The following is a 15708-nucleotide window of genomic DNA, read 5'->3' as shown; positions in this document are numbered from 1 at the left end:
AAATAGTCATGAACTCTTCAAACACGCTTTGTACCAGCACAGTGAGAGGAGAAGGTGAAAATTTTAAGAAACATTTTTTCTTGAAATTTTTTCATTTTAGCTACCTCTCATGAATGCTACTTTCACTTTTAATGCAAATTAATACAATATCAAAGCATTCAAAGTTCTAGAGCTCAAGGTTCCCTTGTGTTCTGCTTGCTGAGGTTTCAGTCTCTGTTGCCACAACATTCAGCAAAATCTGCTGCTCAGGACTTGGACACTGACAGATAAAATGGATTGATTGACTACAGAAGATGTGGTGTTTACATGAAATGTTTTAAATTTCTTTCATTTCATCATCAAAAATATGGATTCAGATTTCTAAAGTAGATTTTTAGTGGGAGAATAATTACATGTTATAGCTTAAGTTTTATAGTTCTGTCACTTAAGAGGAGAAAAGCTGGACATTGTGTTTATGCCTAGGTAAATTGTTATTGACACTGTATAATATGAGAAAAGCTGTGGGAAAATATTTTATGAAACAAATGTGTTCCTTTAATTGAAATCATGGATTTTGAAATTAGGAAGGTATTGGGAAAATATCTGAATATTTACTAGGTTAAAAGTAGTCTGAGATTGTGACACAGATGTTTCACGCTAGCCTTCCCTTTGATGGTACGTCTCCCATGTAGTGCTGTCTTTTTAGGTGACAGTACTTTCCTGCACCTTTCATCTCTGCCTTATCCAAACTTCAAGAAAGAACCAATGAACTCATTTATATTAACATGTAAACACCTTATAAAGTCTCAGATTGTCATTTTGTCAAGAGACAAAATTTTAAATAAAAAAAAACCTGTATAAAAAAATAAAATAAAATAAACCTCTAGAGTAAAATTTAAGAGAGAGAGGGGAAGAACCTTCTAGACCTGCCAGAAATCATTTTATGTTATTGGTTACTGCTTGTAATATCAGCCCAACTGAGAGTCTGTTAGTAACCTTCAATTTATAACCCTACTAGTTCTTGGACTAAAGTTGAAAACCTGCCCATATTCTCTATAGATACAGTGTTAATTTAGGTTCCACTATTGGAAACATTTCAAAATACAAATACAAAAAATAATCTTAAAAATAAAATAACATAAAATATATATATATTTTTTTACATATGTAGTAAATATGTAAATCTAAAGCCCCTTATAAATGAATATTCCCCTTATGGGATTTTTCATTGCTATCTAAGTTTATGCTCCATAAACCAGAAAATGGTAAATGCTGAAGGATGGGCAGCATCCATGATTCTTGTGCACTGATAACTTCCCCTAACTGTCAGCCAAGATGCCCTGACTGTGATGGTTGAGGGATGGGTGGAGCTATATTTCATGGTCATATCAATCCAGCTACTGGGGGAAGAGAAGGCAAAATTACAAGTTTGAATTGTTACTCATGGATTCCTGTTTACCATAAAAAAGCTTGTCTTTGACAATTAAGAAAGGCAATATGATTTACTTGATCTTTAATTTTAAAATAACCCATTTGCCTGTATCTATGTATATGAAACTGTAAAATAGCCATTTAAAGAAATAATTTTTAAAATCTTTCCCTAAAATAAATTAGAATACATGAGCACTGAATTCTATTGATATATGCCGATTTATGTCCCTTTTAAGTCATAGTCATTGTGGGAACTTTGAGATATGTTTGGATTTCTTTTTTCTTTCACTTTTCTGATCCAGAACAGAGATCAAACTAGGAAGTCACAAGTTAAGGCCACTAACTTCTACTTCCCCTCCCTTCCTACAGGCTGGAGGTGGTAATAAGCTAACTCTGATTGAGCAGAGCTGATTTGGCTAAATCTAGTTACAATTGCCACGAGAGGAAGGAGACTCTAAAAACTTCATGGACCTCAAAATATAAGATAGCCATCACATTAGTCTGCTTGGGCTGCCATAACAAAATACCATAGATTCGGGGGCTTAAACAACTGACATTTATTTTCTCACAGTTTGGGAGGCTAGAAGTCCCAGGTCAAAGTCAAACAGGGTGAGTTTCTGGTGAAGGCTCTCTTCCTGGCTTGCAGACAGCTGGCTTCTTGCTATGTCCTCATGGCCTCTCCTCAATGCATTATATGCACATGTGAGGAGGGAGTGCACAAGCCTCCTGGTGTCTCTTCTTATGAGGACATTAATCCTATTGGATCAGGGCCCTAGCTGATGACCTTATTTAACCTTAATTACTTCCTTAGAAACCCCATTTCCAAATATAGCCACATTGGGTTGTTCAGACTTCAACATATGAATTTGGGAGGGACACAAACATTCAGTCCATAACAGCCACACTTTTATATATTCTTAGCCAAAATCAAAAATTTACTTTGGCTGTTCGGAAAGTATAATAGGGTGTTGTTTGGGCTGTTTTAACAGAAACCAAGTGAGAGTGGCTTAAGTGAGTGCCTTGAAGTTTGATTCTCTCTTGCTGCTTGCTCTGCCATGTGCTAGGGTATTGACCATGTCATTGTCAGGTGCTAGTGCACCAACACGTCTAGCCTATGGGAAGAGGGGAATAGGAAACAAGTAGCTTCCTTTTTAAGGACTTCACCTGGAGTTATACACATCATTTCCATTCAAGTCCCACAGACTAGGTCTCTTGGCCACACCTAGATGCAAGGGATGCTGGGAAATATAGCTGGGTGACCATTTGCCCGAGTCAAACCCTGGAACTTTATTAACTTAAATAAAGAGAAAATGGATGCTGCTGGACCATTTGCAGTCTCTATGCCCTTGAAATTTTATATATTTTATTGGTTTATTAGAACCAAATCAGACATCCAGGTTTATAGGAACCAGTGAATATCTTTTTTTTTTTTTTTTTGAGACAGAGTCTCGCTCTTGCCCGGCTAGAGTGAGTGCCGTGGTGTCAGCCTAGCTCACAGCAACCTCAAACTCCCAGACTTAAGCGATCCTACTGCCTCAGCCTCCCGAGTAGCTGGGACTACAGGCATGCGCCACCATGCCCAGCTAATTTTTTCTATATATATTTTTAGTTGGCCAGATAATTTCTTTCTATTTTTAGTGGGGATGGGGTCTTGCTCTTGCTCAGGCTGGTCTCGAACTCCTGACCTTGAGCGATCCACCCGCCTCGGCCTCCCAGAGTGCGAGGATTACAGGCGTGAGCCACCGCGCCCAGCCTGAATATCTTGTGTATGGCCCCAATTTATCAAACTATTTGGGAATTTCCTTTTATTGTAATAACTGGAAAACTGATATGGCTCCAGAAGTGTACTTTAAAACTTTAAAGGTATTTAAATTTATTTGAAGAATTATAGTTTTGTCAGTATAAAAATTAAATGTCATATTGTTATAGTCTAAATGATTTTTTTTCTAATAAGAGCCTTCTATCTCAGCGATAACCATCATGTGAAATAGTGACTTTTATTTGCTATCATGAAGGGGACATCACTAAGAAAGAGTTTATTATAGCAATAGGAAGGAGATTCTGGTGATTGAATTGTCTAAAGATTTTTCTCTTAGGACTATCTGTGTTTCTCTTCTGTTGTTAGCTTTAACATACATAAAAATCTACATTTGCTATACCTAATATTTACTACATGTGAATATCTATGTTAAATATGTAAATCAAGGTTGAAACTCAAGTCACTGTTTTACATTTAATGCCCTAAGGATTAGCAGTTTTCAGACATATAACAGCATAAACCCTTGTTTCAAACAATTTTACTTAAAATTCCAGTACAGAAAACAGATTGAAACAAAACTATAATTGTATAGATTTATTTTGAATATTCAAATATGTGACATTTACTTCTCACAAAGTCAATTAGCAAAAACAGCTAAACTGCCTTGATAAATGTACATTCAAAATTGGGGGAGTTGGGGGGTGATTGAAGGCCAGTGTGGCTTTTATAAGCTTAAGTATCCAATTTGCTTCTGTATTTTATTTCGGTTACATAATATTTAAAAAATTCTGAAAATGGTAGCTTTTTAATAGTCTTATCTTCAGTTAAACTGATTTGAATCATAAAAAAATGAGAGAGAAAATTTTTGATTCCATGTTGACTCATCCACAGAATATATCACCTCTTCACACTTTTAATCATAAATATAAAAATCACCCAAGAAGCACTCAAAGGACTCAAGCATGGAGTCTTTGTACTGTGATAAGCATGTGACTCTATTATGGTAATTAAATTTCTGAAAAACAAAAAAATCCAGTAGTTGAATATATTATAAAATTATAACTTATAACAAATTATTGGTTATTGGCTTCTCATAGGAGGAGTATGAAGAACTACTTCGTTATGCTATAGTGACTCCAAATATTGAATCCAGTGCTTCACAGTCATCTCATCCTAGGGGAGAAGTGGTGCCAGATGTTAGAATTCCTACTGCAATTGATGATATTCTTCATAGTCAAGGTTAGGTATATTTTTTAGTATCTCTTTATTTATTATTGAGTTTATTAATAATAACTCACTTATGATTATGAAAATGCCTTTCCAGATCAATGAGTCTTCTTAACCATTGGTATTTATTAGTATCATCTGAGGGAACTTTTTACACTTTAATGTTATTTCTGGCTCTTACATAAGCAGCTAGATTTTTATTTGGACTTCATTTGACTCTTACTTTGATGAAAAGTAATAAAGCAACACCATAGCAATCTCATGTCTCTTAGTGGAGTATGTTGCATCTCAGTACTTGTTCCAACAATGTTATGCCAAGATTATCTTGAAAACTAAATCCCTAAGCCCCAAGTTAAAGATGGTCCATAGGTGGCCCTCAGCGTCCCTTAAGTTACTCTATGAACTACATACTAGTATTTCATCAGCAGTATTTTATATATGGACATAGAGGACTGTTTAGATTATCATCACAAAGGTGGACCCATTTGTTCATAATTGAGAACAATTGAAAGCAGAATTGAGAGCTAATACAAGCCAGGATGTGTGTTGGTAGGTGAGTGAAAGGTAGGGAATGGAAGATAAAGCTCCTTTACCTCCAATTTCTTATTTAGTAAAGTACAAAATCCCAAACAGCTCACTCTAAATGTTCTTTGAAAGGGCACAGAAAGCCTTCCTAAAACAGCCCAGATAATGAAGAGTTATCACACTATAGGCATATCTCCAAGGATCCCTGTCCTTGAAGGCACATGACACAGCCTACTCAGAGTCAAAAGGCTCCTGGGTTTCTGGTAGGTAACAACCCTAGTGTCTGTTGTTTCTCACCCTCTGTAGACATAAATTTTTCATTGTGCCTTAGTCTTTGGCCTACTGCATTGGAACAACAAATAAAACCATAGGGCTAGAGCCTTAAAAATATATTATTTATTCTGACACCGAAACATTCTAACACAGAAAATTTTCTATCCAAATTTTACTGATCTTCAAGAGATGTGAACCTTGGAATTACTCATTTTACATCAGTGAACTTGATCATGTTTTGATTACACTGTGTACCTCAACATCCCATTATGAGAACTCAAAGTGCAGTATACTCTCTTATAAATTTAAATAGGCAAATCAGCATGTAGCCCTATCTACCTCTACCCTTAAGGGGATTATGAAAAACTTGTTTCTTTTCCCATTGCCAAAAACTACTATTGTACTGATACAACACAGGGGTCTTTCCCTTGCTCCAACCTTCAACATTTCAAGGTAATCACCTGAGGTTTAGAACCATTACTCTTTTCTCCCGTGTAAGATAGTATTTATGTATGCTCTGCCTTTTCCAAAAAGAATATGAGATTAAAACATATAACATATACTGAGTTTAGATATCTTTTAGGCATACTGATTCACAAGTAGCCTTTGATAGATTGGATTATGTAAATTTATCATCACATTCTTTTTATTCGTGGTATTGCAGACGCTTAGTCTAAAGCAGCATGTATCAAAGCTGGCAAAATATATATAAGCTTCTAACACAGCCATTCCTGCGGGTTTTTCCCAGTTTCCTTCTTCCCATCTCTTGACTAAACGTTCCTAAAGTGAAAGCAAAGGTCCTTGTTTGGGAGAACCAGTGCCCCTTTAGTTTGATTGCTCCAGTGAAAAGCAGCAGGCCCCTGGAAATATCCAGTGTCATAAGATAGCCGTTTTCTACATTCTAATGTGATTCCGCCCACTTAGTCTAGTCTTATTGTGAATTGAATGCTGTGGTAGACTGAATTATCTTCCACCCATATTTGGTGTGTGAGATGGAACTTATCAGTGATATAATGAGTCTCATTCTAGTCTTAGGTTTTTTTACTTTCTTCTTGTTCTTTGTCTTAGTGTTCCTGTATACTCAGCATATTGTATTTTGTTTGTTCCAAAATGTTACTTATGTACTGCTACCTTCTTAAATTAGGAATGTATGATTAAGCATTTTATTTAAGAGTGGTTCAGTTAAATTTTTTAAAAAGTTTTCTTTTCAGCAGGAGATAACCCTTTATTAAGAGAAACTGCAATGGAAGTTGGAAAAGGATGTGATTTCAATATTTCAAGTCATTCAAAGACAGATGGTATGACTTTTCCTTAGCTTATTTTTATTAATATACAACATTTTGTGGTTTGATGAATATTCTCTATGTAGCAAAAGGAATAAGTTTGGCATATTACTGGCAGGATTTTAAAATGCTATTGTTGCCAATATAAGTGATAATATTTAAAATAATTTTTTAAGATTCCAAAATGTACAATTAAGACAAGTTAATGCATTATAGTGTGTGGCATCCTTTTTTTAAATTGCTAAGTTAGAAGGCAAGTATTTTAGAAGATTTAATGGGTATTAGATAATTTGGCCAATTTAAATGTTTTTATAAACCACTGCCCTTTTCCCAACTTCCAGGCATTTGTGTACCAATGTAATGATTTTCTTTCTATCTTTATACCACCTATTTTATCATTCAGTGTTTTTCGTTAAATATGTCCACTTTTTAGCTTAAGTTCATTTTAAAAGGAAACTTTCTATCAGTCTTTACTGAATATAACATAAAACTAATATGCACTTGTTACATATAGAAAGTAATGGTAAAAATAAATAGAACAAAAACAAAGCTACTAAATTTTGTCAAAATACTGCCAGTAATGTTGCATTCAGCTTGATGCCTGCGTTGTCTTTGTTGGAAGAAGAGATTAGCAAGTGCTAAAGAAGTTTTAAAAGCATACCAGTGGCTATAATCCTAGCACTCTGGGAGGCTGAGGCAGGAAGGTTGAGCTCAGGAGTTCGAGACCAGCCTGAGCAAGAGCAAGACCCCATCTCTACTAAAAAAAATAGAAAAATCAGCTGGGCATCATGGTGCATGCCTGTAGTCGCAGCTATTCCGGAGGCTGAGGCAGGAGAATCACTTGAGCCCAGGAATTTGAGATTGCTGTGAGTTAGGCTGATGCCACCGCACTCTAGCCTGGGTGACAGAGCAAGATTCTGTCTCCCAAAAAAAAAGATTGAGACTTTTTCCTTGACATGATTAGAATAATTAAAATCCTATAAAAGAGAATGTTCGTGTACTTGGTCATTCTACCTTGTTCTTTGGGTTTCTTGACCTTCCTCAAAACACATAAGTAATGTTTCATAGTGTGACTAGCCTGAACCTTGTTATATTTTTTATGCTAAGCATACATATTAAGGAATGATTTTTCATTTTGCAAAGAATTCTTGAAAGATTTACTTTCAGGTAACAAGTTCTATAGTAAATTTGTCTTTGTTTGATTCATTCAGTAAGGGAGGAAAGCTCTTTCATCTTCATTATTAGAATGCTCATAACAAATGTGAGATTTGCGAGAAACGATGATGGATAGTCTATAATTCTAGCATAAATTTGTGATAAAATATAACTTTTTTGTGCTTTTTAGAGGTAGATACAAGTTCTCTTTGGGGCTCTGGCTCTCCACCATGTCCCTGTGTATGGACAGGGTCTGAGTTATGTATATATAGACATATATATAGATGTGTATATTTCTCACCTCTGTGATAAAAGACTAACAGAGTCCCTTACAACAGAGTTTCTCAAAAGCTAAATTACTAGTCTCTTTCTACTTATTGTTGAATTTTGGTAGTATTAAGACTCATCTCAGTGTTAAACATATAAAGTAACAATGACCTATATATAACCACTGTGACCTTGGTAAATTACCCCTTTCTGAACCTCAGTTTTCTTCATCAGTAAAATGGAGATAATAATACCTATTTTTTAGGCTACCATATGTTATGAGAGCGTATCTTTATAATGTTTTTATTACAGAAACATAGAAAGCGGTTGATTAGTGGTAATATGGTATGGTTGATAATAGTTTCAGCTCAGGCTGGACCTGGATAAATATAGGAAGCATCCTTATGTGGGATAGAGGTCACTGGTTTGGGGGATGGAGGTAGTGTAGGAGGTATCTCATGCTAGTCAGCCCTAAATCAGTAGCAATAGTGAAATTAAAAATAGCCAAATTAAAGTACACCTGAAAGGTAATTTCTCTGCATTTTTCTCAGTCTCCAGAGGTAGCAGACATCTTTTAGCCTTCTAATATGATTCCTTACCAATTTGAGTAATTTTCAATTCAGCTTGATTGGTAAAACTTTTCTTTTATTCTAGGGTCATCACCAGTGTTATCACCAAGGAAGCCTTCTTACCCAGTCATGGATTTTTTCAGTTCACATTTTTTAGATGACTCTTCCTCACCAGCAACTAATTCTAGTCATACAGATGACCATGAAATAATTGTGAGCGATTTTCTTGTTTCTGATGAAAACCTTCAGAAGATGGAAAATGTACTTGATCTTTGGAGCTCAGGTCTTAAGGTATTGCAGTTGTTTAATATGCAGTGTAACAGTTTTGCTCTTGATTATACTGTTTATTCTTTTCTTTGAATTAAAAGGTTTTTTAAGAAATCTTTTGTTTCCTGAGAAGATCAGTCGGTGTCCTAAATCTGTGCTTCTCAGTCTTTAATGTACTTGCAAATCACCTGGGATCCTGTTAAACTGCAACTTTACACTCAGTAGGTTTTGGGCAGGGCCCAAGATTATGCATTTCTGTCAAGCTCCCCACTGATGCTACTGGTTCAGAAACCATGCTTTGAATTGCCAGGTTTTAAATAGTTGCTGGAACAGTCGTACATGTTCCACTGAATTTCTCAGATGTTTTGAAAGGCTCAGCGTATGTTGACTGAGACATAGTGGGCCTTTACCATATCTTAGTTATGACAAATGAAAATGTCTCCTTTTGTGTGAAACAACAGATCTGAATTTAGCAATGTATATTCATTTTATAGCCACTCTTATAGCAACCACAATGTATAACTGATAAATCTATGAAAATTTATTTTTACTTTGGTGATATTAGTGGCCTCTAAGTAAAACAAATATTGCAGAAGTGGGAAACTTTTTATTATTTAAAAAAAAAAGGACAAAATGACAGTTTTTCTGAAATATATAGTTTGAGAAAACTAAATCGAGTATTCACATACATGGAGAAATTATGGTCATGTGAGTTCTGTTTATGGCATTTACATTTTTCTATTATTTGGAACCTTAAATTCTAGAAATGATCTTTTAGTATAGTTTTTGCCACTTTCCCTCCTTGGACCAGGTTTCATACTTCTAATAATAGTGTAAGTCCATTGGAATAGTGTGCCTCAAACCACTTAAACTGTTCTGTGTTCAGTTAACCATGTCTTATATCCAGGTTTATTTGATAACACATGCTTATTTGATATTTTTACGTCAGTCAGCCCATTGAAAAGAGCAATTTGTTGTAAGGTGAATGCTGTGATAAATGGTTTAGGGAAGAAATGATCAACTCCCTGCTGTCTATAACTGCCTGGCCATATAGCTCAGCCTAGGCTATAATCCTGTGTTTCCTTTTTCCCTGATCCATCTTCATGTGGACATTAAGTCCTTGAATAAACAAAGGGACTTAGTGAATGGGGCCTGAAATTTTTTTTAAATAACAGCAAGATTTCATAGAAAATTACTTAAAATATGAAAAAATTAATAGCTCTTATGTTGAATGCTTATTCTGATTATTTTTTAATGTTTCTTAATTTCAGTGTAGTTTTAAGAAGTGATGTTAAGGAACAAAAATACTTAATTGTCAGTATACTTATTTTTCAGACAAATATCATATCTGAACTAAGTAAATGGAAACTTAATTTTATTGACTGGCACCGAATGGAAATGAAAAAAGAGAAAGAAAAGCATGCAGCACATTCAAAACAACTGTGCAACCAGATCAATGAATTGAAGGAGCTGCAAAAAGCCTTTGAAATCTCCATTCGAAGAAAAGATGAGGTCTTCTTTTGTATATATTTTTTTAACTGAGATTCAGTAAATGTCTTGCTAGGCAATAAATTCCAAGAACTAATGATTATTGAGTGTATGCTTTGTATACGTAAATCAAAACATCACTTTATACCCTATAAATGTATACAGCTATGATTTGTCAATTTGAAATAATATTTTTTAAAGAGTATGTGATAATTGTAGGTATACTAGTTTTTTCTTTCTAATCTTTTCTTCCTAACTGCCCTTAAGAGAACATCAAAGAACCAGCATTATCCACATTTTAAACCATCCTTTTAGACATCATTTTAAGCATCTCAATTTTTTTTTTCTTTTCTTTTTTTTTTGAGCCAGGTTCTCTTTGTGTTGCCCAGGCTGGAGAGCAGTGGCTATTCACAGATGTGATTGCACACTGCAGCCTCGAACTAAGGGGCTCAAGCAATCCTCCCATCTCAGCCTCCCTAGTAGCCGGGACTACAGGCACACACCCCCACACCTGGCTTTAAGTATCTCAAATTCTATGTCTTTATTCATTGATGAAGTCTTTCTTCATTTTATTGATAAAAACAGAGAACACCTCTTATTTCATTTTCTGTTAGCTTCTTAAAAACTTGAGGGTAAGGTTCAGGTCTGTGCTAATTTTTTGCCTCCTGATAGCTCCTGGAACAAAGCAGATGGGCAACAGATCTGTTCCCCCTGCATCCAGTCCCTACATCCATTTATGGATAGGAGAGTGGTGGCTTTCAGAGGGGGACTTGGGGAGACAGGCAGCTGCTTGTCTGCAGAAGCAGCATTCAAGTGTTTTAATGAACTAAAAGTTTTTGGGGTTTTTAAATATATGGATATCTTTTGGTTTTGTAGGATATAATATAAAATTGAACATTTTATGTAGTTTGCTTTTTTGAAACAATGGATACTAATGTCAGTCAGTCTGTTATACTCAACATTCAGTTCTAAGGTTTTTAAAATATATCAAATTTAATTTTTTATTTTGAAGTATCAACACAAAAAGAGTATAGGTATCGTATGTTCTGTTTATGAAAATGAATAAAGTGAATAGCCATGCACCACCATCCAGCTTAATAAATAGAATATTACCAATGTCATAGAATGTGTACTCTTTTACTCTTTTGAAATTATTTAAGGAAGAACAGAAATAAATGTCTCAGTAAATGCGCCCGATTTACAAAATCTCTCTTTACTGTGGCCAGTTTTAGAAATATATTTCAGTTATTCAGTTCTTTATGAGAGAGAATATTATCTTAGCATTTAAAAGCCTTTCAAATTATTTTAAGAGCAAGAATAATAATATCACTGAAAGAGTGCATCAGAATATGACTTTTACTTGCTTTTATAAGTTTGTTTAATACAGAAAATCATTAAACAATATTGAGGAACTTCTGTATCCAAGGTAGGGACTAGAAAGATATTTAAAACCTGGACCTTGCCCTCAAGTCTAGCAAATAAAGACTGTATATGTAGCAAAACTTTCAAACATATAATTGTTTTTCCTGAATTAAATGTCAATGACTGTATTAATTTTCATATACCATAAACTTTTTACTAGTGATTGCCAAGATATAAACATAACGGAGATTGCTTTCCTCTTTTGTTCCCCTTCATTAGTTGATATTTAGTGTATTCATATGGGGAAGTTTATTGGTCTTTTGAAAGATAATAATGAGGTTAACTGGATCAATATAGTAGTGATCTATATTGCTATTCCCTCTAGCATTTTTTTGATATAAGAAAATCACTCTACCAATTGCTGTTATTGTAACATCACAATAATTGGGTTAATTGCTGTTCACAGGTGATTTCTAGCTTGTCTCATGCCATAGGCAAGCAGAAGGAAAAGACAGAGTTGATGAGAACATTCTTCTACTGGCGAATTGGCCATGTCAAATCCAGACAGGATGTAAGTGAAAAAAAGAGAAAACCAGGGGGCATGGAAAAAAATTTTAAAAGATAATAAAAATAAATAAAAATTTAAAAATTAAAAAAAAGACCATTGATGGATATTAGACTTCTGAACTCAAAAGTGTTTAGGACCACTTATTAGAACTCTTGTTAAAGTCAAAGAAAGATTTGTTTTCTACTAAGTATAGTTTGGAAAAAATACCTCTTAGATTTCATAGACATATGATATATATTATAAGGGGTGTGTGTGTGTGTGTGTGTGTGTGTGTGTGTGTGTATGTATAATTTGCTGCTTCATGGTAGATTAATAAGGATTGTACCTAAATTAGAAATGCCCTGGTAATGGAACTCTTTTAACAAATTTGGCCTCAGATGTGGTTATGTGGAGAAAGAATGTATAATCTTTGACATATCATATGCTTCCTATATTGTTTCTACTTTTAAAATGCCTGAATAAAACCTCTTCATAAAGAGGTTTAAATGCACTTTATACATTAAAAATAGTGCAAATGTCTGTTGTATAGAATTGCCTTAGAGTAAGAATCAAAGAAAGCCATGCTATAGAGTTTTTTAAAAATTATCCTTAGTTTGTAGTATATCATTTAAATTTGAACATCTTTTATTTTAATTAAATAAGAGCTGAGTCAATATATCAGAGTAAATAGTGAACTGAGATATATATATATATCCCACAAGAAGAGATAGTATACAGACCCACAAGTATAGGAGATGGATATACATTTTTTTCAGTATATTCATGTGAGCCATAGAGTCATCTCTGTGCATTTAGCTTCCAAGAGATTAGTATTTAAGGAAAAAGCTATTACAGTTTGGGTATCCCTATCCCAAATGCTTGGGACCACAAGTGTTTTGGATTTCAGACTGTTTCAGATTTTTTTACATATACATAATGTGAAATCTTAAGGATAGGACCCAAATCTAAGCATGAAATTCATTTGTAGTATTTCATACACACTTTGTACATATAGCCTGAAGGTAAATGCATATGATATTTTCAGTAATTTTGTTCATGAAACAAAGTTTGTGTTGATTACTTATGTATGGAATTTTCCACGTGTGGCATCATATCAGCACTCAAAGTTTTGGATTTTTGGATTAGGGAATGCTCAACCTGCATTGTGGAGTAGGATTTCTCCTTTAAGAATACTTTCTAGTGTTTTCATTTTTTAATTAATTCCAATATATTAAATCCACATTAATCATATTGAAATGAGCTGTTAAAAATGAGTATTTATGCTTTATTTTGAAAGTTATTTGTCAAGTGACATAATGAGGATACATATTTATTTATTTATTTATTTATTTATTTTGAGACAGAGTCTCACTTTGTTGCCCGGGCTAGAGTGAGTGCCGTGGCATCAGCCTAACTCACAGCAACCTCAAACTCCTGGGCTTAAGCGATCCTACTGCCTCAGCCTCCCGAGTAGCTGGGACTACAGGCATGCGCCACCATGCCCGGCTAATTTTTTGAATATATGTGTTTTAGTTGGCCAGATAATTTCTTTCTATTTTTTAGTAGAGACGGGGTCTCACTCTTGCTCAGGCTGGTCTCGAACTCCTGAGCTCAAACAATCCACCCGCCTCGGCCTCCCAGAGTGCTAGGATTACAGGCGTGAGCCACCGCGCCCGGCCACATATTTATTTTTAAATGTTAGCTGTAATAGTTGGAACTGCCATCGCTTTTGGATAGTTTTTCAAATTTAAGAAAATTGAGAATTGGAACTACTTTTTCAAAAGGATTTAAATTCATCAATAAAATAAAAATAGCATATATTCCTATTTGGATCAGTTTTGCATTATATATGATGGCAAGGTGTGTAAATTAAATTAATCTTACTTATGCTAGTGGCCACCACGCCAAAGTGAAAGCAGTGTCATCTAAAGCCATAGCTACCACCTTTTTTGCCTTCCAGCCACTCTCTGTTTATTCTTCTGGTTCTGCTGTCCCCTAAAAGGTCATGTAGATTCATCACTAAGATGGCAGGTGATAATTTACTCATTTTCTTTTATTTGGCTTTTTCCTTTTTCCCCTAACTTGATTAGCTACATAAAGCAATGATGTAATGGATAAGAGCTCAGGCTCTACAGTCAGGCAAGTCTGGCTTTACCCTTCCTACTTGTAACCTAGACAGATTACTTAACCTCTCTAAGCCTGTTCACCTGTGTGCAAGATGAGAATAATATGATTACACAGGATTAAATGATAATGTATGTATACCTACCATCATGTTATGTTTATTACTATTACTACCAATATATTTATCAGTCAACTGTGTGTTTGAGGTTGCATATTACTTGCATTTAGGTTTATGAAGGTAAACTAGCTGACCAATACTTCCAGAGAACTTTACTGAAGAAAGTCTGGAAAGGCTGGCGCTCCATAGTACAAAAGCAGTGGAAAGATGTGGTGGAACGAGCTTGTCAAGCAAGAGCTGAAGAAGTTTGTGTCCGGATTTCCAACGATTATGAAACCAAAGTTGCTATGGTAAACTTTTTTAAAATTTTTACTTTTTTTAAATACAGTAAAAAAGATAGGTAGACTATTAATTTATAGTTAAACTTCTCTTTTGGTTTTTATGTAGCTAAGAATAAAGACAAAAACCAAAAATGTTTATCCTCATGTGAATTTAAATAAAATATGTCCTTATAAGGTTGATATAAAGCAGTTGTATGTAACTTGAAATTATTTTCCCATTGACATTTAATAACAAAATTAACATTTTCCCATGGGAAAACAATTTGGGACCCAAAATGAAATAAAAACCATTCTGAAGAATGCAATAGGCCTCTTAAAATCAAATATGAAAAGGAAAAAAATTTCATTGTTATAGTACTAAATTCTTAATATTAAATTTCATAATAATTTTCTGCAACTCAAAATGACATGTAAAAAATATATAGTCTCTTTAGCTTTGGTCTGTGGAAAAGTGTGTTACACATAATGTTCTGCACTTTAAATTTTTTTTTTTGCCTCTAGCATGTATGTATTTATTTATTTTATTTCAGAGTATTACAGGGATACAAATAGTTTTGGTTACATGGATCACTTTTATAATGCTTGAGTCATGGTTATAAGTGTGTCACCCAGATAGTGTTCATTGTACCCATTAAGTAGGTTTTCGCTCATCCCCCACTCCCCCCTTCCCACTGCTTGATTTCCATTGAGTTTTGCTTCCCTCTATGCACATGTGTGCTAATCATTATTTCCAGTTTAATAGCCAGTACCTGTGGTATTTGTTTTTCCATTCTTTAGATATTTAAACTTCACTTTGGATAATGGTCTCTAGTTCCATCCAAATTGTTGCAAAAGGCATTAAGTCATCCTTCTTCCTGGCTGAGTAGTATTCCATGGTGTACATATACCACATTTGTTAATCCACTCATGAATTGATGGGCACTTGGGTTGATTCCACATCTGTGCAATTGTAAATTGTGCTGCAATAAACATTTGAGTGCAAGTGTCTTTTTGATAAAATGACTTCTTTTCCTTTGGGTAAATACCTAGTAGTGGGGTTGCTGGATCAAATGA

At 34.5% G+C, this 15708-nt stretch overlaps 1 protein-coding gene across 6 annotated transcripts in view; it reads left to right on the top strand.

Moving 5' to 3' along the window:
• The window catches only part of POC5 (POC5 centriolar protein), a 31627-nt gene that overhangs the window by 4204 nt on the left and 11715 nt on the right, over window positions 1-15708 (top strand). For 4 of the 6 annotated variants that reach the window (XM_045566417.1, XM_045566421.1, XM_045566418.1 and 1 more), the window contains 6 exons: window positions 4267-4408; window positions 6409-6492; window positions 8554-8759; window positions 10071-10247; window positions 12052-12156; window positions 14485-14664. In XM_045566417.1, the coding sequence (XP_045422373.1) occupies window positions 4267-4408; window positions 6409-6492; window positions 8554-8759; window positions 10071-10247; window positions 12052-12156; window positions 14485-14664 (894 nt within the window). The remainder of the gene's footprint in view (window positions 1-4266; window positions 4409-6408; window positions 6493-8553; window positions 8760-10070; window positions 10248-12051; window positions 12157-14484; window positions 14665-15708) is intronic. The other 2 variants (XM_045566420.1, XM_045566422.1) reach the window with 2 other exon arrangements.

Source organism: Lemur catta, chromosome 12, assembly GCF_020740605.2.
Source record: "Lemur catta isolate mLemCat1 chromosome 12, mLemCat1.pri, whole genome shotgun sequence".
Lineage (NCBI taxonomy): Eukaryota > Metazoa > Chordata > Mammalia > Primates > Lemuridae > Lemur > Lemur catta.
The sequence above is the reverse complement of the archived record's forward strand: the minus strand, read 5'-3'. Positions and strand labels throughout refer to the sequence as shown.